This window comes from Selaginella moellendorffii, unplaced genomic scaffold (genome assembly GCF_000143415.4).
Source record: "Selaginella moellendorffii unplaced genomic scaffold, v1.0 SELMOscaffold_58, whole genome shotgun sequence".
Classification (NCBI taxonomy): domain Eukaryota; kingdom Viridiplantae; phylum Streptophyta; class Lycopodiopsida; order Selaginellales; family Selaginellaceae; genus Selaginella; species Selaginella moellendorffii.
In genome coordinates this window covers 902284-929743 of record NW_003314319.1, presented here as the reverse complement: position 1 = coordinate 929743, position 27460 = coordinate 902284, and the positions used below count along the sequence as shown (strand labels likewise).

Genomic DNA, 27460 nt, shown 5'->3' with positions numbered 1-27460 from the left:
TTGGAGCAGGTCTTTTTGCTAGACTGTTTGATGAAGATCGTTGCACAGGGACTTATTTTTGCGCCAGACGCATACCTGAGTGACTGGTACAACATCTTGGACTTGTTTATTCTCGTCACCGATGCGATGCGTTTATTCTTCTGAAGTATAACGCTGAGAATGAAACTTCCATACCAACCGTCAGTGCGTTTACTTCTCTTCGGCCATTTCGTTTCGTGGTTCGGTTTACAGGACTGAGGTCATTATTATCAAATCTTTTTCGGACTATTCCAGCAATTGTGTCGGTTATTCTCTTCACATTTTCAATTCTCCTGATATTTGGAACCATCGGGCTGCAGCAGTTTCGGGGCCTTCTCTGGAAATGCAATGACCCGACAATCACGCACCGAACATATTGTACCGGCCTCTATGTTAATGACATCGGCATCCTTGCTCCGCGAGCCTGGGTTAATAACGTTTTCCACTTCGACGACATCCAGAATGCCCTCCTCAGTATGTTCGTCTGCTCCACTTTCGACAACTGGCTGACGCACTTCATGTATCCTGTCATGGACATCACTAGGGAAGACCACCAGCCTGTTCGGAACGCGAGTCCTGTCAACGCCTTGTTTTTCGTGGCATTCTGCTGTATCGGGGGGTTTTATATCGTCAGAGTTTTCATCGGGGTGTTTATCAACGAGTTTGGAAAAAATTCTGGAGCAGTTCTTCTCACAGAGAAGCAGAAGCTGTGGAGGGACATGAACCGTATCATCCAGAAAACTTGTGCTATTCCGCTGGCTCGACGACCAAGCAATCCCATCCGGGGGATGTGCTTCTACTTGATTCGCAATCCGACATATCAAAAGTGCATGATCCTCGCACTCCTTGGCTACTCCGGGCTACTTGCGACTAACTATGCTGGGTTGTCGGCAGATGTTTCGGACCGGCGTCAGATGGCTCACTGTGCGATTACAACATATTTCCTGCTTGAATCCGTGATGAAGTTCCTTGGCGACGAGGTACCTCATTCATCTTTTTCTCGATTGTTTTTTGTTTGACCACCTGGTTTTTCCTTTCTCCGGTGGAAGGTTTATAAGAAAGAGGTTGCACGGCAGATGGAGTTTGGACTCTTCATAATGGCCGCCATTGGTCTCATGGGAAAGAAGGGAACGGTGAGGGGACTATGTCGGCTGCACTGCCTACATTGCTCGAGTTTTTGGCATCATTCCTCACGTAGCGAGAGCACGGGTTATTCATCTGTTTGCCAACTGTAGCTGAGATACTCGCTCTTCTCGCAATTTTCATGTATATGTTTGCGGGGATGGCATTCCAACTCTTCAGTGCAATGAAGGAAGGGACCTGCATTGGCCCGTCTGTCAACTTTCGCACTTTCATCAACGCTTTCATCACGGTGTTTCAGGTAAAGGCTTGCTTTTCTATGACTTTCAGTTTCTCTTTTCTTTTACAGGTTACAGCTCCTGATAACTGGTCTTGCGTTATGATGGATACCACAATTGATGCACCCGCCTGCACTAACGGTAAAACACTACTCGGCGATGATTTGCCAAACTAAACAGCTTAGGTAGTTTTTCAAAGGAAAACAAAGCTTAGCACAATAGTATCGACTTAAACCATATCTTTTCAAGCTCGATTGTGGCTATCCAGAGGGCGGGATTATCTTCTTCACCTTCTTGGTCTTGGTCAGGAGTCACATATTCATGAACTTGTTTGTGGCTGTCATACTGGACGCTGTACCCTTCGGCCTTGTGAACGAGAACTCTATGGTCATGCCGGAGCACCTGTTAGCATATCGAAACTTGTGGAGCCAAGAACCATTCGATCCCAAGTAAGCCACTTAATTACGTTCAAGTCCTTGTGGAACTAACTTTACAATCGTCCAGTGCTACGGGATACATTGGGATGCACAAGCTGTGACGATTTGTAAACGCCCTCGGTGATCCGCTGGGCCGGCGCTACAAATACGCGACCCAATGGTTTGGCGTGTTCCTCGCAATCTCTCTCTGTCTCTCACTCGTTTTTTCTTTGTTCTGGTCAGGTACATGAGAGCAGAGTACGAGGTGATGAGTTTTCGAGTTCCAAACAAAGGAATCCCTTTCAAGGAGCTGCTGGAAACGCTGACGCTGTATAAGATCGGACAACTGTTAAGTAGCTGCTATTCCAAGCTTTTCATACTTACATTTGACCCGGATTAATGCAGGGGTTGCCTCTCACTCTGCGCATCGAGCGTGAGAAGCGGATCCAGGCCGTGTACATCCAGGGCGCTGCGACGAAAATGCAGGCTCTCGTGAGAGGTTTCCTGGCGAGGATAAGAGCCGGCAAAGGTGGTGCTGCTGTGAGCAAAACCGAGGTAGCAGCTCAGCAAGAATTGGAATCGACAAGGAGCAAACCCGAGGTGCTAGAGATTGCCAGGGACGTGGTGGAAGACGGTCGCATTGTTTTATATATTGATTTAGAGGAGCAATAAGTCGAACTACAGGCGTTCCGATACCAAAACGCTTTGGAAATTAAAACTTTGTTCTTGAGATTGGGGCGGTCCTCAAGCCAAGGTGGAATTTTCATGCCTTTCGGGCAGTGTAGCTCTTCCAGCCTGGGAAATGCGCCCTGGCTGTGATTGTGGGACCACAGTGCATCGTTATGTATCACGCTTCGCCCGGAAACGTGAAGACGTTTCAAACATGGCAGCGATGCAATGGACGATGGAACGATAGTCTCATTACAGCTCAACGTCACATTTTCTATATCAGTCATTTGATCTGATGGCTCAAAGAAATCATTTTGCATCTTCTTGCTCGATACGAAAAGATCTTTAACCTGAAGTGATGACCTCTCGGTTGGCAACAAAAGTCTCTTTATGAGACCACTTGCGCTCAGATGCTTGAGGCGATTGGGGAGCTGTGTCACAAAGAGAGGCAAGTGCTCCCATTCAATATCAGGAGCTAGCCAAAAGTCCAACTGCTTCAGATTTGGAAGACTGGCAGCCAAATCATCCTTGAATTCTGACTGTGCAATGTGTAGATGAGTAAGATACAGCTTTTCAAGACGTGGGAATGATCCATCCAGGTTGAACAAGTGGATACCACTGCAGTCAATTTCAAGTGTTTCTGGGCAACCAAGATAGGTTTATAATATCACGGATTTTTAAATATCGTAGTTGCAACCATTCGAAGGTGTCATCATTATTTTCACTGTCTTCTACCCCAGTAATGGAAAAAACTTTAAGCCTGATTGATTTCTTAAACATTCGCTTCCAGGGAGCTCTACTAACGGATTGCACACAAATTTTACAAGTTGTTAGGCTGACAAGTTCCCATAGCCCAACGATACTGACAAAGTCGATGCACTTCGCATGTAAATCCAATGTTTCAATGTGCTCCAGCTTCCCCATGCTTTCTGGAACCTTCATTGTACCATCTATCATTCTTAGCTCTAGAAGTCTTAGTTTACGCGAAATTCCAGTGAAATCCACAACTGAGGGGTCCTCTTTTGAATCACGTTCAGCTCCAGCTCTTCCAAGTTGGAGAGCTGGGGCAGTAATGCAATGTTACATTTTATCGGCATCCACTGAGTAGATTTTAGATATTTCAGTGATGTCAGGCTGAAAAGCGCATCTGGTAATTGACTCACTCCTGTTTCTCGAATGTCAAGCAGTTGAAGGTTTTTCAGCTTGGAAATGCTCTCTGGAATAAAACGGATCTCATAGCATCGCCACAAGCTCAATACCTTGACACCTTGTATGTGATCGATAAGACTGTCATCCACATTAGAAAGTCCTTCACACTCATCCAGAAGTAAGACATCTCGCACATGATTATCGGATAGAAAGCTGCCAACATTCTTTGAGATGAGTGAGACTTTAGCAAATGTTGCATCCTGAATGCCACTTGTCCACTCATATCCAAACAGGCATCCCTTCTCGTGCTCTTGCTGTGGGCTGTACTTCCCTTTTAAGATTCTTATGCACAGTTTGCGTAGCATATCGTGTACTGTTATATAACCAGGAGCTTCTTCATCCCTCCAAGACTTAGATATCTTCACCAGGCATCTCCGTTCCAGTTCATTGACAATCGCTGTGGGTGAGAGTTCTGACCCAACCTCCATCCAACAGTTCCTCAACTCAGTAAACCCAATCCACCTATCTTCTGGGAATGCGGCCACATAGAGAAAGCACTCTTGCAGCTTTTCACCCTCATAGTTTCCCAGCTCGTCATAGCTGAACTTCAAGCGCTTGAACATCTGCTTCTCAACGTCTGGATCATTGGACAAGTGCAACCTTTTATATCGTTCTTCCCACACATGTGGCCCTTCACTTCTGTGGACAGCCATGGCACTGCCAATCACTTCCAGAGCGAGAGGGAGCCGCTTCAGAGAACATAAAGCCAGGTCCATTTCGCTCCTTGTGCTCACTGAAAGCTTTGATCTTGGCCTGGATGTGGGGTGCCATGGCATTCTCCAGCCTTTCAATGTTGGCATTGCAGTCCCATACCTTCTTGGCAGCGTCCATACCCAAGACACACAGCGGCCTCACCAAGCCGCTCACAACCTCCATGATCGAAAAATCGTGTCCGCTTCAGCTAAAATGGCACAGTTCTTACGTCGTCACGTGGTCTCCAGGTTGGCAGTCATGTAGTTGGACGCGTGGAGCAAATGTCCTTCTCCTGGACACTTCCAGAGGCTCGATTGGATCGATGGGACCTTGTTGATCTGCGCGTTGTTGATCCGCCGTGTCCAACCGGGTTTACCATTCTACCGCCTTTGGAGAACATCGCGGGTTCGAATCCTGACAGCTATTAGCAACGGTCGCGGGTTCGACTCCCATTGACACCGTGCTCCAGTGTGGAAAAAAAAGGGGCCTAAAATTCTTTAAGAGCGTTGTCTAGCTATGTGACGTGAGGCTCTTATCCTTTCTCGGGTTTGGCACGATTCGGTCTGGCATTGCTTTAAAACAACCGTCTAACCGTAGCAACTAAAAGTGAATTTTCGACAATTAGCAAGTGGATATTCTTTCTTTCCTTGTATCCACATAGCGTAATATAATCTACACCCTAGGGGCAAGGAGGAGGCCGTAGGGTTACTGGGAATCACAGGCTCCGCCACGATGATCCGGCGGCGGTGGCATTGCGGAGAGATGGCGGCGCCAGCAATCATCGCTTGATGAGAGTGAGCAGCAGCAGGAGGATTTGGATTCCCAGGATCGATTCGCTTGCAAGCGTGTGTGCGCATCGGATCGGATGATGAAGCGAGTGGGCAGCTTTGCAAAGGATGTGACGCCCAATTCGTGCGTCACTTTGTGTGGGGTCTCGGATTTGGATGCTTGTGCCGAGGCGTGCGCTCGATCCGTTTGTTCTACGCAGCATTGGAACGATGTTTGTATGCGGCGATGCTAGAGCGAGATGAGACTGCTCGGCTCTATGGGCGGTACAACGCCGACAACAAAGAAGAGCTCAGATTGACGGCGACGAGGATATCATGGATGATCTTGCGGAAGCGCCACCGCCTCCAAATATCATCCAGTGGGAACCATCAGGGACTGCTTCTCCCGACATAGATTGGCCCTCTTTCGCTGTTCTCTCTGCCAGAAAATCGATCACGTCGCTTGGAAGGGGAGCGCAAGGCTTTAAAGCGGTGCATTACGTCCAAGCTATAAGAGCTTGTAGCAAGGCAGTGCAGAAACTTCCGGATTGCAGCAAATGTTGGAGCAGGAGTTCACCGAGCTGATGGAGAACTCTCCCCTCGATGGAGTCCAGGTTACTCTCTCTCTCTTCAAGCCTATAAATGCTAAAGTGGGACTTTTCATTATCCCACTTATGGTGTGTGGCCACATGCCATTTTTATAACAACAATAAAAAATTGAAATTTTAACTTTATAATTTATAAATTAAAAACTTTTCATATGATTTTGTGTTATAATATTGTGAAATATAAAAAAATAAATTAAAAAACTGATAGAAATATTAATAAATATTAATTAAGTACTAGGAAATGGCATGTGAACACATGCTAATTAATGTCCCACTTTACTGAATAAGTCCCACTTTAACGAAATAAAGCATATAATGCATAACATTTTTACTTTCAGGCTTTGGAGCTCGGGTTTTGTGGCCAAGCACTCTCATTTTTACTTTCAGGCTTTGGAGCTCGGGTTTTGTGGCCAAGCACTCTCGGACCAAATGCTGCACAGCTGAGAAAGCTCCGGCTGCATGGGAACTACGTCTGTTAGGCTTGGAACTACAGGCAGTTATACGATCCAAGCTATCAATGCAGAGGAGTTTTTTCTCCTATACTTTATTCTTCCTTCTGTGAAACGAAAACGATCGCAAGGAGAAAAGGCTATTATGGTATCACGCGTTTTTGGATTAGGGGGCTCTTGGCGGAGGGAGTTCGCCGGTGGATGAGCGCTCTGAGGCGGCGACGCAAGCTATGACGATCGCCCTCTACATCAGGATGTCCTATAACGGCTCGTACGACACAATGGAAACTTTTATCTCTCCTGTTCGCTGAACTCTATTTTAACTTACTTTGTCATGGTTGAATGCATGTTTGAGTAGTTTTCTGAGAGGCATAATGTAGCTTAGCTAGTGATTGATCGATCGCCTGGAAATACTTCTTGCAGTGATCCCGTCCCGCAAGAAGATCACGATTTCATAGCTCCGCATCCGACATGGCTGCCTCCGATTGAGCAAAGGAGCACCGGATCGCGACCGAGCAGTGTCATCGTCTTTATCTGCCGCATTGATTGCCGCACTGGATCAACTGGCCCCAGCGATTCCCGATTCCCGGGCAACCAAGAACTGCAAGAGGGCTTACACTGCGATCAAGAGGCTCATGGTAACTTCACTTCTTTTGACTTTGGAGAGTTCTTATGTTCTGTTTCTAGAATATTGGAAGAAAGGCGAGGCGGAGTGCTGTCAGGACTGGAGCAAGAATGGAGGGCACTGCGCTTGGAATTTGTGGCCTCTACAGCCCGTCACGCTTATACATTTTTAGGCTTCTCTACAATCAGTACATGGATAGAAGTTTACCATCCTTGTTTCTCGTCACACTTGTGTTTGCAGGATTGAAATGGTTTTACAAATTTCGGCTCTTGGTTTTACCAGAGGTCGTCACTGCTACATGTGGAATCCATAGGCTCGACTTTGTCATTGTTTTCGATTCCCGGTAATGTTGAGCTTTTGTACTTGATGGTCGTAAGTGTTTCCCCAGCTCTTTGGGAGGTGCATAACTGGACATGATTTTTTCGCGCGGACAGCCGTGTTCCGCGTGTTTCGGGGCCTGCTAGCGTTGAAGCACGTCTCATTTTTTGCCGATGTCATAGTATGGTTTGTAAATCTCCTTTCGGCTGATCTGTGCACTGTTAACACTTGACAATAGGCCATCACGGCGGCCGTGAAAAAGAGCGTTGGTCCTCTCCAAAACGTTATCCTTTTGACGTTTTTTCAGTTGGTTTTCTATTCTCTACTCGGCACGCAGTTCTTGCAAAGCTCGATGAATCAAAGGTAATCTTGATAGTTCTTATCACGTGAAATCAAAATCCTCTTGGGCAGGTGCTTTCGAACAGCGGACAAGCAACTTGCTTATCCCATGCGCTTTTGTGACAAAAAAGCTGCTGGCGGCTACGTATGTCCACCATTTCAGAACTGTATGGTGAGTTTTTCCTATAAGCTCATTCCTTATCCATCTTTTTGTTTGTAGACATACCAGAATCCGCGACAACTTTTGATTATCTCTGGTATTCGCTGCTTACCATGTTTCAGGTTTGTGTCACTTCATAGCATCTTATCGCCTTTAGCACACTTCAAAGTGGTCACTCTGCAGGTGATAATTGTGGAAGGATGGAGCCTCGTCATGCATGATGTGAAGGATGCTGAAGGGCAGCGAGCCAATAAGACATTGATAACATTGTGCTCTTATCGTCCTTCAAGTATGGCATGTCAAAACGGTTGTTGCATACGCTCGGTATTCATTTCACGACTTCCTTTCTGTTCATTCATCTGATAAATTTTGTATGCAGACGGGTTGCAAGCAGTAATGCTTTTTTCTTTTAGCGCGGAACTTCTGCTGTACTTTCTAGGGTACGGTCCTGGCAATACTTTTTGCCACGGTGAGTACATTGTTTCCGGTTGTCTTCTGGTCTGATCCTTAAATTTCCAGGAATGAATTTGCTGGACTTGATAGTCGTTATGATATCTATTGTTCTCATTCGTTTCCAAATTTAACAATCATGCGGTGGTTTTACTCTTCAAAGAAGTATGTTGCAAAACATCCCAGTGTAGTGGTGAGTTGCTGCATTCACTTTGATTGATTTTAGTACGTGATACGGGCTACTTGCATGGAAAGTGTTGGCTCTTTGGCGGGGTTTTTTTCCTTTTTTCTTCTGGTTATCATAGCAATCTCTATCATCAGCATGGAATTGTACAGTGGACAGTATTACAGCTTTCCTGAAGAGTATCTGCGAGGAATGCATGGAAAGTGTTGGCTCTTTGGCGGGGTTTTTTTCCTTTTTTCTTCTGGTTATCATAGCAATCTCTATCATCAGCATGGAATTGTACAGTGGACAGTATTACAGCTTTCCTGAAGAGTATCTGCGAGGAAATCATGATTCCATACTGGAAGCCATGCTCGTCTGGTTTACGGTAACCATCCTGGGTAAACCAAATGTGGAATTCCCTGCGACCTGGAGTTCAATACAAGTAAGCAGTCACTCAAGTATCTCTAGTATTGAAGCATTCGTGTTTGCAGCGTAGTGGCACCGTTTTTATACGTCTTTTACTTCGTCGTGACAGTTTACGTCGTTATGAATCTTATCATTGCTGTCTTGCTCGACAGAAACGAGCTTACTGACAACCAGAAGAAGCGAATGAAACACATGAAGTTCATCAAGAGAATGCAAAGTCAGGCACTCACAAGAAGCGGAAGCTGGGTTGTGGGCGCGGTAGAAGGAATGAAAGGTTTGTGACGGATGACAACTCGCATGTTAAGCGTCAAAGATCACGTAAGACCGGTTAAAGCCAGGCCAAGAGAGAAGGGGTCCCAGGGTCGTCAACGCCCGGCAGTAATACAGAGGATCAGGCGGCGGATCAGCGGGGGACTTCTTGGGATGCAGCAGGGCAGCGATAAAAGACATGGCGGGAGCTAGGGCTCGAGAGGGGATTGGCTTGGGAATGGCGTGACAAGCAAGGGCAATCAAGATCTGAGCACAGTAAAGGCTTTGACCTAGTGTGGACTCTGCCCAGGATTACGCCCATTTTAGAACCGCTACAGCATTGTCTACGTGAGGTTTGGCACGATCGAGGCCGTACCCTCTGGCAGAGCTTTAAGACAACCGAAATACCGTCCAAGTGGATATTCTTTCTTTCCTTGTATATCGATACAATCCTTCTAATCTACGGCTCGTGTGGGGCTGGGACTAGGGTTACTGCCGCCACGATGATCCGGCTGTGGCGGCGCGGGAAGAGCGGCAAGAGTGGCGGTGTGTCATATACCTCAGGTGCTAGTGATGCAAGGCAAGAGGGTGGCGAGCATGATTTACATTGGTTGGACAGAAAGATGCCCACCTCACTCACTTTTTCCCCTTTCTAGCTTTAACAATGGAGATTGGCATTGCGGAGAGATGGCGGCGCTGGCAATCATCGCTCGATGAGCGAGCAGCAGCAGCAGCAGCAGGATTTGGATTCCCAGGATAGATTCGCTTGCAAGCGCGTGTGCGTGTAAGATCTGATGATGAAGCGAGTGGGCAGCTTTGAAAAGGATGTGACGCCCAATTTGTGCATCACTGTGTGTGGGGTCTCGGATTTGGATGCTTGCACCAAGGCGTGCGCTCGATCCGTTTGTTCTACGCAGCATTGGAACGATGTTTGTATGCGGTGATGCCAGAGCGAGATGAGACCTCTCGGCTCTATGGGCGGTACAGCGCCGACAACAAAGAAGAGCTCTTCTCCAGGGTGAGCCAGCCACAGGAGGCACAGACTGACGGCGACGAGGATTTCATGCGCGATGATCTTGCGGAAGCGCTGCCGCCTCCAAAGATCATCGAGTGGGAACCTCCCGACGTGGATTGGCCCTCCGTCGCTGTTCTCTCTGCCAGAAAATCGATCATGTCGCTTGGAAGGGGAGCGGGAGGCTTTAAAGCGGTGCATTACGTCCAAGCTATACGAGCTTGTACCAAGGCAGCGCAGAAACTCCTGGCAGTACCTCTCTTGCAGATCTTGCTCCTGGATTGCAGGAAATTTCGGAGCACTGAGGCTTGTTTTTCTATCACTTTCAGTTTCGCTTTTCTTTTACAGGTTACAACTCTTGATAACTGGTCTTGCCTTGTGATGGATACCACAATTGATGCACCCGCCTGCACTAACGGTAAAACACTACTCGGCGATGATTGTGGCTATCCAGAGGGGGTGACATTATCTTCTTTGCCTCACTACTCGGCGATGATTGTGGCTATCCAGAGGGGGTGACATTATCTTCTTTGCCTTCTAGGTCTTGGTCGGGAGTCACATATTCATGAACTTGTTCGTGGCTGTCATACTGGATGCCGTAACCTTCGGCCTTGTGAACGAGAACTCTATGGTCATGCCGGAGCACCTGTTAGCATATAGGAAGTTGTGGAGCCAAGAACCATTCGATCCCAAGTATGCCACTTACGTTCAAGTCCTTGTAGAGCTAACTTTACAATCGTCCAATGCTACGGGATACATTGGCTCCTGAGCTTATGAGCTCAAAATTTACCCGGGCTCCAAGCATTTTGCTTCCCAGTCAATGTGTACTTTGTGTTTGATGATTTGTAAACGCCCTCGATGACCCGCTGGGCCGGCGCTACAAGTCCACAACCCAATGGTTTGGCGTGTGTTTGCGGAATCCTCCCAATCTCTCTTTGTCTCTCACTCGTTTTTTTCTTTGTTCTGCTCAGGTACATGAGAATAGAGTACGAGGTGATGAGTTTTCGAGTTCCAAACAAAGGAATCCCTTTCAAGGAGCTGCTGGAAACGCTGACGCTGTATAAGATCGGACCAACTGTAAGTAGCTGCTATTCCAAGCTTGTGATACTTACGTTTGGCTCGGATTAACGCAGGGGTTGCCTCTCACTCTGCGCATCGAGCGTGAGAAGCGGATCCAGGCCGTGTACATCCAGGGCGCTGCGACGAAAATGCAGGCTCTCGTGAGAGGTTTCCTGGCGAGGATAAGAGCCGGCAAAGGTGGTGCTGCTGTGAGCAAAACCGAGGTAGCAGCTCAGCAAGAATTGGAATCGACAAGGAGCAAACCTGAGGTGGTAGAGATTGCCAGGGACGTGAGAGGCGAAGCTCTCCTGGTGGGAGAATAGTGGTGCAGTCGCAGTTTTGTATATATTGATTTAGAGGAGAAATATGTCAAACTACAGACGTTCGTATAACAAAATGCTTCGGAAATTAAGACTTATGTCTCTTGAGATTGGGGCGGTCCTCAAGCCAAGGTGGAATTTTCATTCCTTCCGGGCAGTTTAGCTCTTCCAGCCTGGGAAATGCGCCCTGGCTGTGATTGTGGGACCACAGTGCATCGTTAAGTATCATGCTTGGCCTAAAAATTCCAAGACGTTTCAAACCTGGCAGCGATGCAATGGACGATGGAACGATACTCTCATCACAGCTCAACCACACGTCTTCTATATCAGTCATTTGATCTGATGGCTCAAAGAAATCATTTTGCATCTTCCTGCACGATAGTGAAAGTTTTTGAGCTTTGAGTGATGACTTCTCGGTTGGCAACAACAGTCTCTTTATGCAACCACTTACTTGCCCCTATTTAACAGAGAGGGGGGCAGGCAGGCAGCAGGCATGCAGCCGGCAGAATCTTCTCGCCACTGATCTATTAATTCATTTTAATACATTTTGTTATCATCCATCAATCAGTAAAAGTCAAGCCTACTAAAGCAGTATACCCAACTCCTATTATCAAATTCAAGACTACTACACTTCATTTTCTTTGAATCTTGGAGTGAATAACTAGCTCAGATTTTAAATAACAAAGTCAACTAGGTTTCAAAAAATGTTCCAAGATCCCAAATTGACATGATCAATATCCAGTATGTATTTTGCATATAATTGTGTATGCTTACATCAATTCAGAATTACAGGGCTTGTAAGCTCTAGTCGCTAATGGTATCCCTCTGAAGTATAAGTGTTTTTCCAGTATGGATTTTAGCTAAGTTACTTCAGACCTTTACCGTTCTTACTAGGATACTGTTGTAAAATTCTCAAAAAAACTGTGGCCAAGTCTTCAACAACTTCATGCACCACCACAGCGAATATCTCCATGTACAAAGACACATGCGCTAAACTTGCAACACCCCTCCGAAAATCCTGCCACGCTGCCACTTTGGTAAACCCAAACTGGAGCACCACTTCCGACGAGCATAAATCAAACGTGTTCGTACCATGGAGGATGTCATAAAGATGCCCTTAGAGGGGAATTGCTGCTGATTGAAAGGAAAACAAGTGCAAGAAGTACCTGATAAGCTACTCTCACAAACCCTTAAGTACAGCATCAAGGTGTGATCCCGAACTCCTCCGGTTCATCTCGAGATCATTGATTGTTGATGTGAGTTCTCCAAAAGCGGAGTACAATGCTAGTTCAGCCGTCCTGTACGTACATACCATGCTCCGACCGAATACTGATTGCCAAAACACCATGCAGAGAACTGAACAATGCCACACCCAAGCTTGAGAAGATGACAATGAAACCCTAAGGGCCGTGGAATCATGTGTCGAAGACTACTACGGTCGAAAGATGCCAAACTGTGGAAAATTCTGTGCAAACTGAATCCCTTTTGTGCCCACAAACCCCAACCAGTAAAATCGAAGAAGTGGTCTTTTTTATTTTGTTTATTTTGTTGTTTTTCAAGGTTTTTTGTTCGTCTCTGGATAATGTGTCCCAGGAAATACAAAGGTTATTAGAATAGACTATGGATCTGGAAGCTCGGAATGCTTTGCTCGAGTCCGCTAACAGAAGGTAAAAATAAGTTTATGAGTTTTTTTTCGTGGTTTTGTGAGAACATCTGATTGAACAGGCTTGAGAAGTTTCTTTTTGAAATGAGGTTGCTTTTAATCAGCCCACGACTGTTACTTTCTGAAATAAAGATAGTTTGAAAGGTGCTTGAATCTCTTGATCTTTGATCTGAGGACTCCAGTTGCTTGCAACAGCCCTGGCTTGGTGTTTGGCACTGATGAGTTTTGCTGCGAGGATGAGTTCTTCAGGCTGGAGAAATGTCATCCAAATCAGTTTAGTTTGCTGTTCAAGTGAATTGTGTATATTTCGATAAAAATTAAAAGATACACTGCACTAGTAGACACAGCGACGAGATATTCTATGGATTTTAGCTAAGTTACTTCAGACCTTTACCGTTCTTCGACAGGATACTAGGATACTGTTGTAAACTTCTCAAAAAACTGTGACCAAGTCTTCAACAACTTCATGCACCACCACAGCGAATATCTCCATGTACAAAGACACATGTTCAGAGCTCGCTAAACTTGCAACACCCCTCCGAAAATCCTGCCACACTGCCACTTTGGTAAACCCAAACTGGAGCACCACTTCCGACGAGCATAAATCAAACGTGTTCGTACCACGGAGGATGTCATAAAGATGCCCGAAGGGGGGAATTGCTGCTGAGGAAAAGGAAAACAAGTGCGAGAAGTACCTGATCAGCCATTCTCACAAACCCCCAAGTACGAACTCCTCCAGTTCATCTCGAGATCATTGATGGTTGATGTGAGTTCTCCAAAAGCGAAGTACAATCCGTGAAATCATGTGTCGAGATTACTACGGTCGAAAGATGCCAAACTGTGGAAAATTCCGTGCAAACTGAATCCCTTTTGTGCCCACAAACCCCAGCCAGCAAAATCGAAGAAGAACCGAGCCACCAACCCTAGATACTGCGGCCAAATTAGGTCCTTTTTTTTGTTTTTTTATTTATATTTCAAGCTGTTTTTTGTTTCCCATTTCCATAGAAGGCTTTCCATAGACGGTTCTGATGGACATATTTTCCGTGACTCCGGTTTTTGAATTGACGATAGTCTGAAAGGTCTGTTTGCTTGAATCTCTTGATCTTTGATCTGAACTGTGCGCGTTTTACAGGCTTGCTTATTTTCTAAGGATTACTCTGAATTTTCTTTTTACGATACTGTGTTTTCCGCAGTAATCTGTATTCCCACTTATTTTACCACCAGATACAACACACAATTTGTTCCTGAGCAGTTATATTGCAGCCACTCGAAGGCTTGGAATTGTCTTGTCCGGACAGAAGGTGATGATATAGCTCGAGCTCGTACTGCAAGTGATCCTGGTATTGTTGAAATCGTTGGGATATGTAACTGCGTCCTTACAGGTATCCTTGAAATACTCTGAGTATTCATTAGCCTGGCAAGCTGCATCGGTGAAGTTGCCTCTGCAGCAGAACCTTGGTAATGCTTGTGACTGAAGTTTCAGGTGTTTGTGGTTTCAGGTGCTTTATGTGGAGACAACTCTAGCTACAAGTGAATGACAGCATCAGCAGCTTTGCTTTTCCTTTCCCCTGGTACAAAAGCTTTTGCAGAAGAGGAGGCATTACGGAAGCAATGAAATCGCCTTCAAGCTTCAAGCTTCTTCAGCTTTTGATCTTCGGAAGTGGTAAGCATCTCCCTGCTTCTGTTTTCATGCTTTATTTCGTTAAAGTGGGACTTATTCAGTAAAGTGGGACATTAATTAGCATGTGTCCACATGCCATTTCCTAGTACTTAATTAATATTTATTAATATTTCTATCAGTTTTTTAATTTATTTTTTTATATTTCACAATATTATAACACAAAATCATATGAAAAGTTTTTAATTTATAAATTATAAAGTTAAAACTTCAATTTTTTATTGTTGTTATAAAAATGGCATGTGGCCACACACCATAAGTGGGATAATGAAAAGTCCCACTTTAACGAAATAAAGCATTTTCTGTGTTCACTCAATCATCGTTACCAGGAACCGAAGCAACAAGGATTCATCTGTGCATTCCCCGTTTGGCCTGCGTGGTTACCAAATTCCGGTCATCCGCAGCTGGGAAAGGGAGGATCAAAGCTAGACTCATGGCAACTCTTTGACGTTTATGCTTCGACGGGATGGTCAGGCAAGTTCTGGGGGCGCCCCAATTGTCAGTTTGACACAGTTCTAGGCACAGGCTGCTGCGAAACAGGAGATTGTTCAAACGCAATCGGATGCAATAGCACTTATTCGCCCCCGGCCACCACAGTCGAGTTCAAGCTCCATCGCGATTTCATCGACGAGTACAGCGTCTCTCTGGTCGAAGGCTACAACTTGGCGGTGAAAGTTTCAAGCAGCAATCCGGTTTGCCTCAGTGGTGGCTGCAGCTGCGACTTGAATTCGCGGTGTCCTTCGGAGCTGCTGGTTTGGAATTCGAGGGGAACTCCAGTTGCTTGCAACAGTCCTTGCTTAGCGTTTGGCGCTGATGAGTTTTGCTGCGAGGATGAGTTCTTGGGAGGATAAATGCCATCCAAATCAGTTCAGTTTGCTGTTCAAGGAGTGTTGTCCTCAGGCAAAGACTTACCCGTTTGATGATACTAATGTTCCGCTGTTTTGCACTGCAGGGTCTGATTATCTCATCACCTTCTGTGCCTCTTGGTAGAAGGTTAATGTAAAGCTGCTTTAAGGCTTTAATGTGTTTATTTAAATTAAGCAAAATCTGAAAAAGCTAAACAAATTAAAAGTGGATTAATTAAGTGTTTAGGGTTTAAGATTTATAAGTCAATGATTTTTGTTTTATTGTCCGGCATTTTCAAAAACAAAAATCAATCTATCCTCATTTTGGTTCATTAACTCTGGTTTTAGTTGCTAGAAATTCGATGAATATTCAAATTTAATAAGCTTTATCATTTTGAATGATAGAACATAACATCACACAAAGTTTTATTTGTTGGAAATCTAGATGAAGGGTCACAATTCGATCATCATTGCATTATAATAAGTATAAACAGCAATCAACGAAATGTCACAACTCTTAATTACCATGATTGTTGATGTGTCCATTCCACATGATACACTCATGTCATAAGAGGACTTAAATCCTCATCTGACATGAGCCTGGGAAAATCTTTATGACATGCATCTTTCAAGAAACTGTATCTATGCTCTGCAGATTGTGGGCAATTCATCCCTCATTGCTGCTCTCTCCCTCTTTCTATTAGGGCACCTGATGGGTTCCTACCCAATTGGATGTCACTGTTCCTTTGGCTGACATTCCCCCATGTGACCAGTCTGAGCACTCTGTGGCCCTGGCATTTCTCTCATGCCACCAATTGCAATCTCAGCACCATCTCGTTCTCGGCTTCTAGCACATGGGATGCAAACAATCTACCAGAAAAGGGAATCCTCCATTGCCTAGATCCTCTGTTAACTCAAATCACCAGGCCAGAATCTGAGTTGTTCCTCGTGCTGAAAGCATCATCTGAATGCTTTCATCGTTCCACCACATCTGGTGGTTCATCTGGATCGCTACCATCTTATTTCTCCATAGGGCTCTCTGAAAATCAGCAAAACTCAGTCTCTGATACCATGTAGGAATTCTGGAAGAAGTCTCTGATGCATTATAATAAGTATATTCAGCAATGAACGAAAGGTCACAACTCTTAACTAGCTGATGTGTCCACTCCACAACACTAGGAGGACCTAAATACTCAACATTATACTGAAATTCAGGTCTGACTGTCTTCGTAGGACTGGCCCCCATTATTTTTATTATTTCCATGCTTAAGTTTCCTTAGCATGGACATGTGATTCTAGTTGGTGTAGCAGTAAAGTCAGTTTCACAGGCCCTTGGAACGAGTACAGTTGTTCCACCAATCATGATGGGGTATGGATTAGGCCGATCGCACTGAGTTCTGTATACTGAAGCATAGTTCCTCTGGAAGATGACTTGGTTTGGGCTTAAGGTTTCACCAACCTGGAAAGTACGAGAGATGTTGTTTGAACCCATAACATTCACCTGATTCACTTGATATGAGCAACTTGTATCATATATCTGAACCCCGACTGCACAAAAATCCACGCATCGCCCAATGACGGTGATTCCTTGCTCAAAGTCACTGCGAGATGCTACAAAAGCTGCAGACTCCCCAGATCCCCGCCCAACATTTCTATCGTAATCGTTGTAGATTGACACCTCAATCTTCTGACTTGTGACACATAGGAACAATGTCTGGGCATCCAGCTTGATGGAATATGAACACTAAGTTGAAATATAAGCCAAAAAAAGTTGAAAAATGTTAGTTTGGATTTGTGAAGGATATGATAAAGAATTATTTACCGTCCCCGAAGCTGAGCAACCAGGACACATCAGGAAATTTGATCTTGAATTGTACATGCATGTTGTTGGAAAGAGGAAAAACTGCCGATTGAAGCCAATGGCAAAATCACTAGCGACGTTGAAACCGGGACACTTAGTGAGCACTTCACTTGAAAAATGGAAGGAGTACTCATTTTCCAACATTCCTTCACGAGAAACCATCACCAAGCCTGGAACCATTCTTTGAGGGGAGACGTTTATAGTGATAATGCAGTAGTCACAAGGTGCCATGACTGTTGCAGAATTCCCTCCACAAGAATCGCCTTTCAAGCCAGTGACTTGGGCAGAGTCGCCATTGAGATTTGAGAGCTTGACTGAAGCACTCTGTTCATTGCAGCTGATACGAAGACCGGTTGAAAAATCATAAAATTCAATGGTGTAATTGCAAAGTTCTACAGCTGCAGATGGAAATAGTATGAGAGAAGAGCAAATCATGAACATAAGAAGAGTAATATCTTCCATTTTTGAATTATTGTAATTTATCAAAATAGTTTGCCCCTATTTAACAAAGAGGGAGTAGGCATGCAGCTGGCAGAATATTCTCGTAACTGATCAAATTCATTTTAATACATTTTGTTATCATCCATCAATCAGTAAAAGTCAAGCCTACTAAAGCACTATACCCAACTCTTATTATCAAATTCAAGCCTACTACACTTCATTTTCTTTGAATCTTGGAGTGAATAACCAGCTCAGATTTTAAATAACAAAGTCAACTAGGTTTAGCTCCACAAACTTCCCATAAGACCTGCATCACAATCCTTGCCTGTGGCAGTGCCACGAATGAAAAGTTTTTTGCCTTCCTCACTTGCAAAAGAAAATAAAGTATTTAACACATTAGTGTTCCTTGCCTAACTTTGCTATTTGAATTTCTTCCCATGGATTTTATAGCCCACATTTGGCCACCACAAAAAATGTTCTAAGATCCTAAATTGATATGATAAAAAAAGTACAATTATCCAGTATGTATTTTATATATAATTTGTGTTGTGAGGGCCAAGTGTACGGCAACAATGCCGTATACTAATATTAGGGTAGTGGGATTTTGGTAGCCATTGGATTGGTTTCAATCCGGACCACTTACTCCTGTATATAAGCTAGGGTTTTTGGGCTAATTAATATGCACATTTCTGTATTCTTTTTTTCATATTCCATGCACTCACATTGGTGGAGATGAGGGGCACTTTTGATTGTCCATGGGGAGTGTTTGGATTTGGGATTTTGGTTTAGATCTAGCTTTTTGCATTGTTTAGATTTACCATTTCCTTCCAGCTTTTTGTCATTTATCTTCTTTTGCTCTTTCTTCGTTCGTCTTCATGGCAGATTAACAATCTCCTCCTTTGACTCTGGAGCAACAGTTGGTACAATTGCTTGATGCTATGCGCTTGCAATTGAACAACAAAACTTAGTTGATGGCGGCGTTCACGGCACGTGGTACAATTCCTCCTACTCTTGGTGCCAATCCTCGCGTTTGGCTGGAGTTCTTTTGCGGGAATCCTGGGGATGATGTGTACCATTGGTTCGATCACTTCACAGTGATTGCCACATATCATTCTTGGGATGATGCTCGATGTTTGCGTGAGTTTCCCATGTGTCTTCAAGGGACGGCGTTACAGTGGTACAATGGTTTGAGTGCAGCCACTCGTGGGGATTGGAGTGTTCTCCCGGACGTCTTCAAACGTGCCTTCAGATATGCCGATGACTGTGACAATGTCTTCTAACAATTGCATTGTCTTTGCCAAGGGCCATCTGAGTCAGTGATGCAATTTGGTGTTCGTTTCCGAAGTCTTTTGCTTCGTGCGGAGCCAAATATGTCGGAGCGGATCAAGCTAGGAATGTTGTGGCCAACACTTCGTCAAGATCTTGTCGGACTTGTGCATGCACTTGCTCCCGCCACCCTTGACGATGCTCTTCGCTTGGCACAACGTTATGAGATGTCACCTCTTCCACTTCTCGTTGCACATCCTTCAGCTCCACTTCCTGTGGGTGATGGTCATGTTCCAATGGAGGTTGATGCTGCTGCTGCTCGAGTCCAAGGCCAAGGGTGAGGACGTGGTTGTGGCTGTGATGTTCGCTCTAGGCATGTGATGAAGTTGGTTATACTTATCGGCGTTGTCAGCGTTTTCCGGATTGGCAACCTCCATTTCCTGGGTGGAGACCTTGGCGCTAGTAACGTCCCGTTGGTACTGCTGTAGTGGAAGGTTTGGACGCAGAGATGCATCCGGGAAATGAGGAGTCGTGCGAGTAACGGAGAGACCTTGCACGAATAAGTTAGTGACCCCTCCATCTTTCTTTCGGGAGTATCATCAAGGGGTTCACTCGGCACTAGTTCATCCAGTGTTTACTTTCCAAGCTCATCTTTATAACAAGATGTCTCCTATTATTCTCTCCGTGTTGGTTGATATAGGTTTGAGTTTATCTTCTATTGTTTGACCTGTTGCCACATGTTGTCGTCTACACTTGCGTCATGCGGCGGAACTAGTTTTCATTCTTTATGGCAATGGCCGTACACATGCATGTGCACGGGATGAGGCAGACCTGGTTGTGCGTGTGGGCGATCTCGAGCTTGAGTTGCAGTTGTTGCGGGTGGTGCCAAGTCAAGCTTTTGACCTCATTTTTGGTATGGATTGGTTGCAGTGCAATCATGCCAAGTGTGACTTTGAGGCTTCTCCCTCTTATCTCATACTTCCTTATGTTTCATCCATTCCTCTCACTTCCGTACCTCTTTATCCCTTTACTTCTACCTTTGTTTCTATTACTTTTGTTCCCCCACTATTTCCTCTTGTGTTTCTATCTTGTTCTGCTCTTATCATCTAGAGCCAAGATTGCTACACGACATCCGATTCCAACTGGGGATGCTCGTTCAATCAAGGTACCTGTCACCAAAGGAGATCAAGATTTTACGTGCAAATGTCAAGGAGATGTTGGAGAAGGGTGTTATTCGGAAGTTGCGGAGTCCTTGGGCATGTGAACCTCATCTTGTGACGAAACCTGATGGGAGTATTCATTTCTGCATCGACTATCGTCCGTTTTACGACGTAACGATCCCAGATGTGTACCCTCTTCTTCACACTGCTAATCTCTTGGATTGTCTGGGGCGAAGTCGTTGGTTCACTAAGCTAGATTTTGCTTCTGGGTACTGGCAAGTACCGATGGCCGAAGAAGATATTCTTAAAACTGCTTTTCGTACACCATTTGGTTTGTATGAGTTCTTGGTGATGCGTTTGGTTTGAACAATGCTCCAGCAACTTTTCAACGGATGATGGACGAGGTTCTTTGCGATATGCCGGAGATGACTGCTGACTTCATTGATGATGTCTTGATCCACTCGGAGGGGACGTAGAAGGAGCACGTTCGTGATGTTTGTAAAGTGTTGGATCGGTTACGCGACATTGATTTAAAGCTGAAGCGGTCGAAGTGCGTGTTTGGATCCAAGGACACAACTTATCTTGGGTACCGTATTTCTCGTGAGGGTTTGCAAGTTGATCCTGACAAACTTGTGGCTGTTCTAAAATTCCCTACTCCGAAGTGTGTGAATGATGTGCAACGCTTCTTGAGCAAGGTGCAGTATCTCGGACGTTTTGTGGATCAGCTTTCTGAACGCACTGCACTGTTGTGAGTGAATATGACTTCGGGTATTGAAAGTTACCTGTCGGCTAGTCCTTTCGGATATTCTTTCCTTACTGCCACGATGGCAGGAGATCGGTGTTGCTGGACCTGTTATCAATTTCCCACTTGAGCTAGTTGAGAAACTGGTCAATGACCGTGTACTTAAATCGGATAAACATAAGGTAGGAACTCCTATGTGTTTTTAGCTGAGCATACTCGGCTTGGTTTGAGAAACTCCTATCTTTGGCTTGCACTTGCTAGTATCAAGAACCCTCGCGATATTGAGATTGGTCCCTCAACATCGCTAGATGATAGCTTACCGTGTCTGCCAAACACCCTCGCTATCATGCCCTTTGTGTTAGTCTCATTCGGTCCTAAATGTTATTTCCCGTGTCCAAATTCGCAATCTAATGCCATTCCATATTTAGTAAGTTTCAAGCTTGTCCCAGAGACTAACTCTTAATACTAAGGGAGGCTTAGGGTGAAAGCCCAAAGTGTGTGTTCCTCAAGGGGGGGGGCTATGGGGGGTTCCAAAAGTATAGTAGGGATAGTGGGTAGGTCGGGTATGGCCGACCAACCTAAGGCATAGTCTAGCTCCCGCTTGCATGCCTGTCTTTGTTCTGCGTTCGGCTTGAGTCTAAGCCCAAGTTCCATACCATGCTAGTTGGTGGGGTACTCATATCCTTGCGTTAGGCCACCTGTATGCCGAAATAGCGCCAAACTTTGTTTGGCTCCATTTTGCGTGCTGGTCCTGGCATTGGGATGCTGGATACTCTAGGACTATTCCAAGTCGCTTCGTGCCCCTGTCCCTTTGCTCCTTGGGTTGCATGCTCAGGAGTTGCTCCATGGTTCGGTTCCATCACTCCTTGGCTCCATGCTTGGGAGTTTTGCACCGTTCCTTCGTTTAGTGGCCCAAGGCCCTGAACCTCGGGTTCCACGCCACTGTCCTATAGACATGTGGCATGTGACACATGGCATCTGTCACGTGGCATAAAGGGGGTTTAGGTTCCGCTTCGTGGTGTTATCCTATAGTAAATCACCATAGGATAAAGGGTATTTGGTATTAGAAGATGAGTCTCAGTGAGTACTATACAATGAGATTGGGCAATTAATCTTGTTGCATACGCAGAGATGAAAACGATGATTTGAGTGAGTACACGTTTGTGTGCAAAAGCTTCGCAATTGTTCCTTAAGTATGGATTTTGGTTACCTTTTCATACTAGAGTAATGAGCTTTCGCTTGGGCTCATAAGTTGGATGTAAGGTGTTCCGTTTTGCACGAGTTTGCACTTGGGCTCGTGAGTGAGGCACATTAGCAACTCGAGGTTACACTTTGAGTTGGCAGGATTAATGTTAGCTTCTATGAGTTGTTCCAATGGTTTTATGAGTTGTTCCTTGTGCCATGGGACAAAGTAAACCTTCCCTGGGTTTGCAAAAGAGTGGCGAATAGGCTGGTCCGTAGTTGTTTAGCATGGCACTAGTGGATCCTTCCTAGGCATGATTATAAGAGGGATCAACAAGACTGTAGGGATTAGTCTATTGGTTCAAGTAGTTATTGCCGTGCTCTCTCATAAACTTTTCTTGGATTGGACTGAAGGCAGTGCAAACACAAGCTTGAGGTTTAGTCAAAATTGAGACAGAAAAGAGAGTCGTCAAGGACAAAGGATCAAACATGTAAATCATCTTCTTTTCTTGAAGAGATGATTTGCAATGAAGTGTAACTCATTGCTTGTATTCACATCATGCAATCAAGAGTCCTTACTTTAATGTATATTGGAAATGATGGTCTTTCAAATAGTGAGTTGTGGGATGGATAGTGGTGAAGCACTAAACCATTGTCTAGGCTTGCTATTGAAGATGTGGGTTGCAATGCTCAATTCTTTTCCGGGGAACTTTGCTATTGCTCCTTGAGTAGCTTGGTGTTGGATTAGCTTTGAGTTTGATCAGAAAGAGAGTGGCATGAGCTTGTCCGTGTTGTGAACAAAAGTTAGTGGTGTTGGGTGTTGTAAATCTCTATTGGTGGAGTGTGGAATTTATGTTGCATTTTGTCGAGTCGAGTTGACACTTGATACTCACATAAACCTTTGTAATAATGACATAGGTGTTGCTTGTGGTGTTGCTTAATTGATGATCAAGTTATTGTGATTTCTTATATCATAACCATATGATAATGAGCAATGTGTTTACAAAGTTGCTTGGTTAAACGATGATCAACCCTAAAGTGGTTGATAGTCTATTTGCACATAATAGCATTGTAGTAGCTTCGACTGGATTCTCGATAGTGGTCCATTATGCTAAGCTTAAGTTGGTACCTTGTTTCCTTGAGGGTTTACTCATTAAGTGTTGGAAAGGGTTATAGCATTCACTTGCTATGGCTTGTCGGTTGATCCATTAGCACTTGGAGTAGATTGTTGGATGGAGAAGGTGTGGAGTTGAGGCATTGACATCACTAGCACTGGTGTTAGTGAAAGTGGCATTGTTATTTTGAGTGATGAGGAGTTCTTCTTAGACCTTGATTTTCATGTCATTTTTCTTGTTAGTGTTTTGGCTTCACATTGGATCTTGAAAGTGGTTGAAGAAGAGTGTTAGTACAATGTGGATGTCTGAAGATGTGGTCTTTGTGATCAAGCATTAGATGTTCATTTTGCACTTTGCGAATGTCGGTGTTGGATGTCGGAAGTATGGGCAAAGATGTTCGATGCTTTAGCATATTGTTGGGTCATGAGAATTGGTGTTGAAGTGAACCTATGTGAAGTTGTTAGTAGGAGGAAGTTGGTTGAATCTTGAAAGTTTGCATTCCTAGACTGAGAGTCATTCTTTCTCTAGGACGGAAATTTTCTACAAAGTTTCTTAGACTTTTCCAATGGCTGATCTATTGATCACTTTGCTCGAAAACCATTCCGTTTTCGTAAGCCAATACAAACTAGTGAAAGGGTTGGAGTTGATTTCAATTAACTTAGACCTTAGTAGGTGGTTTATATGATGCAACCCGAAAGGGATGCTAAATTTTAGGGCTAAGGCAATTGAGTTGGATAGAGTCTGGAGTTGGTGTAAAAAAGTGGACATTGCACTTTTCTAGAAAAGTGGCTCTTGTACCTTTCTTCTGTAGCATTATGCTTGGTGGCAGGTTGCACTTTGCATTTCATTATACTCTATGAGAGTAGTGAGCTCTCACTGATCTTGACTTAGTCTTGGGGGTTTTGCGCCTTGGCTGAGGATAGTGATGTCCAACTTAGTTGTTTGAGGTTGAGATGTTGGTACCTGTACTATAGCCTTGTTCATGAGGAGGTTGTGTACCAATATGTGTCCATCTCATGGTCTTCACTTTAGTTTCGGCTGAGTGTTGATTATGCATAGCTAGCCTCTTCAAGGCATGCTCAGAGCTATAGGCTAAATGCATTAGTGAGCTTATTGCGGTTGAGTTGGATTCGAGTGGTTATTTAGTTCATGCTTGTCCATGAACTTATATCTCATACTTGGGGTATTACATTCACATTAGGCAAGTATATGACTCGATGACGAGAGTTTAGTGTTTGGGTCTTGTGAAGGCAAGTTGAAGAGTGATTGTTAATTGCTTTGCAATTAGTGATTGCTTGTAGACTTTGTCGAGGACTGTTGACACTTGCTTCACTCGATGAAAATATAGCAGTGATGGGTTTGCTTTACCGAATGGTGCTGCGGAAGATCGTTTCGTGGCTTGCATGGAATTTCCATGTTGACATGTCAATTCCTTTGTCGATATCATTTGGTTATGTTTAATCTGTGGTGTTGGATTTCATGGAGTATTGGATGTGGTGATTCACTCCTTGATGATGTGTTATTTGTAGCTGAGTATTGTTGAAAGATTAGTCTCGGATACTGAGTAAGGTATCTTCGACTTTGGTTAATTTAGTTGCTAAAAGAGTTTTGAGTGGTGATTCACTCTTGCTTTCTTCTAGTTTTGTTCTGGTGTTGATGGCATTGAAGTGATGCCCTATCGTTGATATTATTAATGTTGAGATTCAAGTGAGATGAGATGTCTTTCCGAGGATTGATATTGAGTTTCATTAGTCTTGATGGAGATAGTATTGATGATTTGGTTGTAGCTTTGTGTTATTGGCATTTGTGCATTTGCTAGTTAGCAACTATATAGATGTTTAAATGAACTGAGTGGCAAGTTGAGTTAATTGTGTTCTAGACGAGATTTTTTAGTAGAGGTTGAGCTTTGAGCTTTTCCTTGAAAAGTGATTTAGTCGTGGACTATACTAACTCTACAAGTAGAAGAGTTAATGATTGGTATTGAAGTGATTGAATCCTTGTTGAATTTCAGTTGGGATATATCGATCATTGATAATTCTTCTTGTGCTTGTTATTAAGTGAGTTACGTCTTGCTAAAGATGGATTCATGGAGGATCGATTAGATGATCACTTGTTGAGCGTAGCTTCGTTATGCTTAGCTTTTGGATTGATGCAAAAATGCTCTTCATTAGCTTTGTCATTATGAAATTTGGCTTATGGATATGTTGAGGAGGATATTGTGGGTTATACCATGATTTCTTCTTTAGTATTGAAGTTAGTTCATGTAAGACTTGTGATCATTGTTAGGCAAGACTTGGCTATAGGCTTTTTCAAGCTTTTGGTCTCTTGAGTTTTTATGCTTATTGTTCCATTAGTTAGAAGTTGTTAGGGAAGGCATTTTGGCTCATTAGCTTCGATGTTGAAGTTGGTTTTTGCATCTAGCAATCCTTGATAATGATTGATTATTATCTAGGATAGTTGATTGTCCTTGTCGAAAGGTTTTGCTTGATTGTTGTTAATATAGAATGATTTGCTATTCTTCGGGATGGTGAATTCTTTCTTCAATGATGATTTTGCATATCTCTTATTAATGGGATGATTGATGATCTTTCATGATGGTTCATTGTTCTCTTTAATGGCTTATGGCTTTTCGCAATCCCACATGTTCTTTGTGGTTTGCCTTGGATTGGTCTTTTGGGTTTGAGATATTAGTAGGATGTTGCTGACACTTGTTTAAACAACTTGAGTTCCTTGGCATTATTGATTAGGATCTATTTGGATTGGCTAATGCGATAGTTAACATGAACGAGTGTTTGTTTGTTTTTGCAACATTCATTCTGTTCTGTTAATTGTTGCTAAGGTTGGTTCTAATAGATTCAAATGTTATTTCCTTTGAGTGATACATTCGTGAGCATTGTGCTTGCCAGTCGATAATACTTTGTGATCTTTTAGTTGTCTTTTAGTAAGTTGTTTAGCATCCTGTCTACAATCTTCGGTAGTTAAGCTTTCTCATTGAGTTTACTTGATGATATACTTGCTATTGAATTTTGTTCGATGGTGAATCCTATGTTTTCTAATGATAATGATCTTGGTGGATCCTATACTATATACTATAATACTTGTTTATCGGATGATAACTTACTTGGAATACTTTTGTGTTCTCATTTAAGATTTAATCACTGATAATTAAGACTCTCAGATATCATTGTTTATGACTTTGATATTGTCCATTTATTGATCTTTGAGTTTGGGCCAGTATAAGCAGACTGGCTTCAACACTTCATGTGCATGCTGAAATCTCTAGTCATGGGGTAGCTATTGTCGACTGGTCATATCACCCGCCTCTCTGTTGATGTTTCTTATGTCGTTAAAAGGGCGTGACTGTGTAAACAACTCTAATTGCCTATTTACAGTAGTCTATCTAAACCTTACCGACGGGTTTGGTTTCTTTGTTCATGAGGGTTGGGGCCTCTGGCTTCTCTCTCTATGTCTTTGCGGGCAGGGGCATATCACACTTTTGTAGTTGGGTGACACCTAGAGCAGCAAGGGTGGCTAACTCCGTTGGTCATTTCCTTGTCGGCGACAACCGGAAGGTGTCTGAGTTGGTAGCGCATCCGCGTTAGACAAAGAGGTTACCCCTAACTCATTTAAGTTGGTGTATTTCTCACATAGTGTGAGTACCGTGAACTTTTTTTAGAGTTGTTTCCTTGGTGGTATTCTAGACTCGAGTATGCATTGACGAGGACGTCGATCTTCCCTAGGGGGGAGAGTGTTGCGAATGTGATTTCGGGTATTGAAAGTTACCTGTCGGCTAGTCCTTTGGGATATTCTTTCCTTACTACCACGACGACAAGAGATCGGTGTTGCTGGACCCGTTATCAATTTCCCACTTGAGCTAGTTGAGAAACTGGTCAATGACTGTGTACTTAAATCGGATAAACATAAGGTAGGAACTCCTATATGTGTTTAGCTGAGCATACTCAGCCTGGTTTGAAAAACTCCTGTCTTTGGCTTGCACTTGCTAGTATCAAGAACCCCTGCGATATTGAGATTGGTCCCTCAACATCGCTAGATGATAGCTTACCGTGTCTGCCAAACACCCTCGCTATCATGCCCTTTGTGTTAGTCTCATTTCAGTCTTAAATGCTATTTATGGAAAGTGTCTAAATTTGCTCATTTGGCATATCTACGGAATGTAGAGATTGACCTGAACACAA

General features: G+C 43.9%; 2 protein-coding genes across 8 annotated transcripts in view; both read left to right on the top strand.

The window, feature by feature from the left end:
- Positions 1–27460, top strand: part of LOC112351139 (voltage-dependent calcium channel type A subunit alpha-1-like) — a 123386-nt gene that overhangs the window by 1885 nt on the left and 94041 nt on the right. For 3 of the 7 annotated variants that reach the window (XR_002994012.1, XR_002994014.1, XR_002994013.1), the window contains 6 exons: positions 10–998; positions 1068–1399; positions 1448–1825; positions 1881–1973; positions 10904–11009; positions 11066–11249. Coding sequence is in view for 1 of the 7 variants with exons in the window: in XM_024688465.1 (XP_024544233.1) it covers positions 7542–7641; positions 7813–7953; positions 8009–8026 (259 nt within the window). In the remaining 6 variants the exon portion in view is untranslated. Of the gene's footprint in view, positions 1–9; positions 1017–1067; positions 1400–1447; positions 1826–1880; positions 1974–2035; positions 2141–2197; positions 2794–7541; positions 7642–7812; positions 7954–8008; positions 8085–10903; positions 11010–11065 lie in introns of those variants that run through there. The other 4 variants (XR_002994016.1, XR_002994015.1, XM_024688465.1 and 1 more) reach the window with 4 other exon arrangements.
- On the top strand, positions 14586–15608 carry LOC9655054 (thaumatin-like protein 1). The gene is made up of 2 exons (XM_024688683.1): positions 14586–14681; positions 14982–15608. The coding sequence occupies exons 1-2, from the start codon at positions 14586–14588 to the stop codon at positions 15501–15503; spliced, it is 618 nt and encodes a 205-aa protein (XP_024544451.1). The 3' UTR covers positions 15504–15608.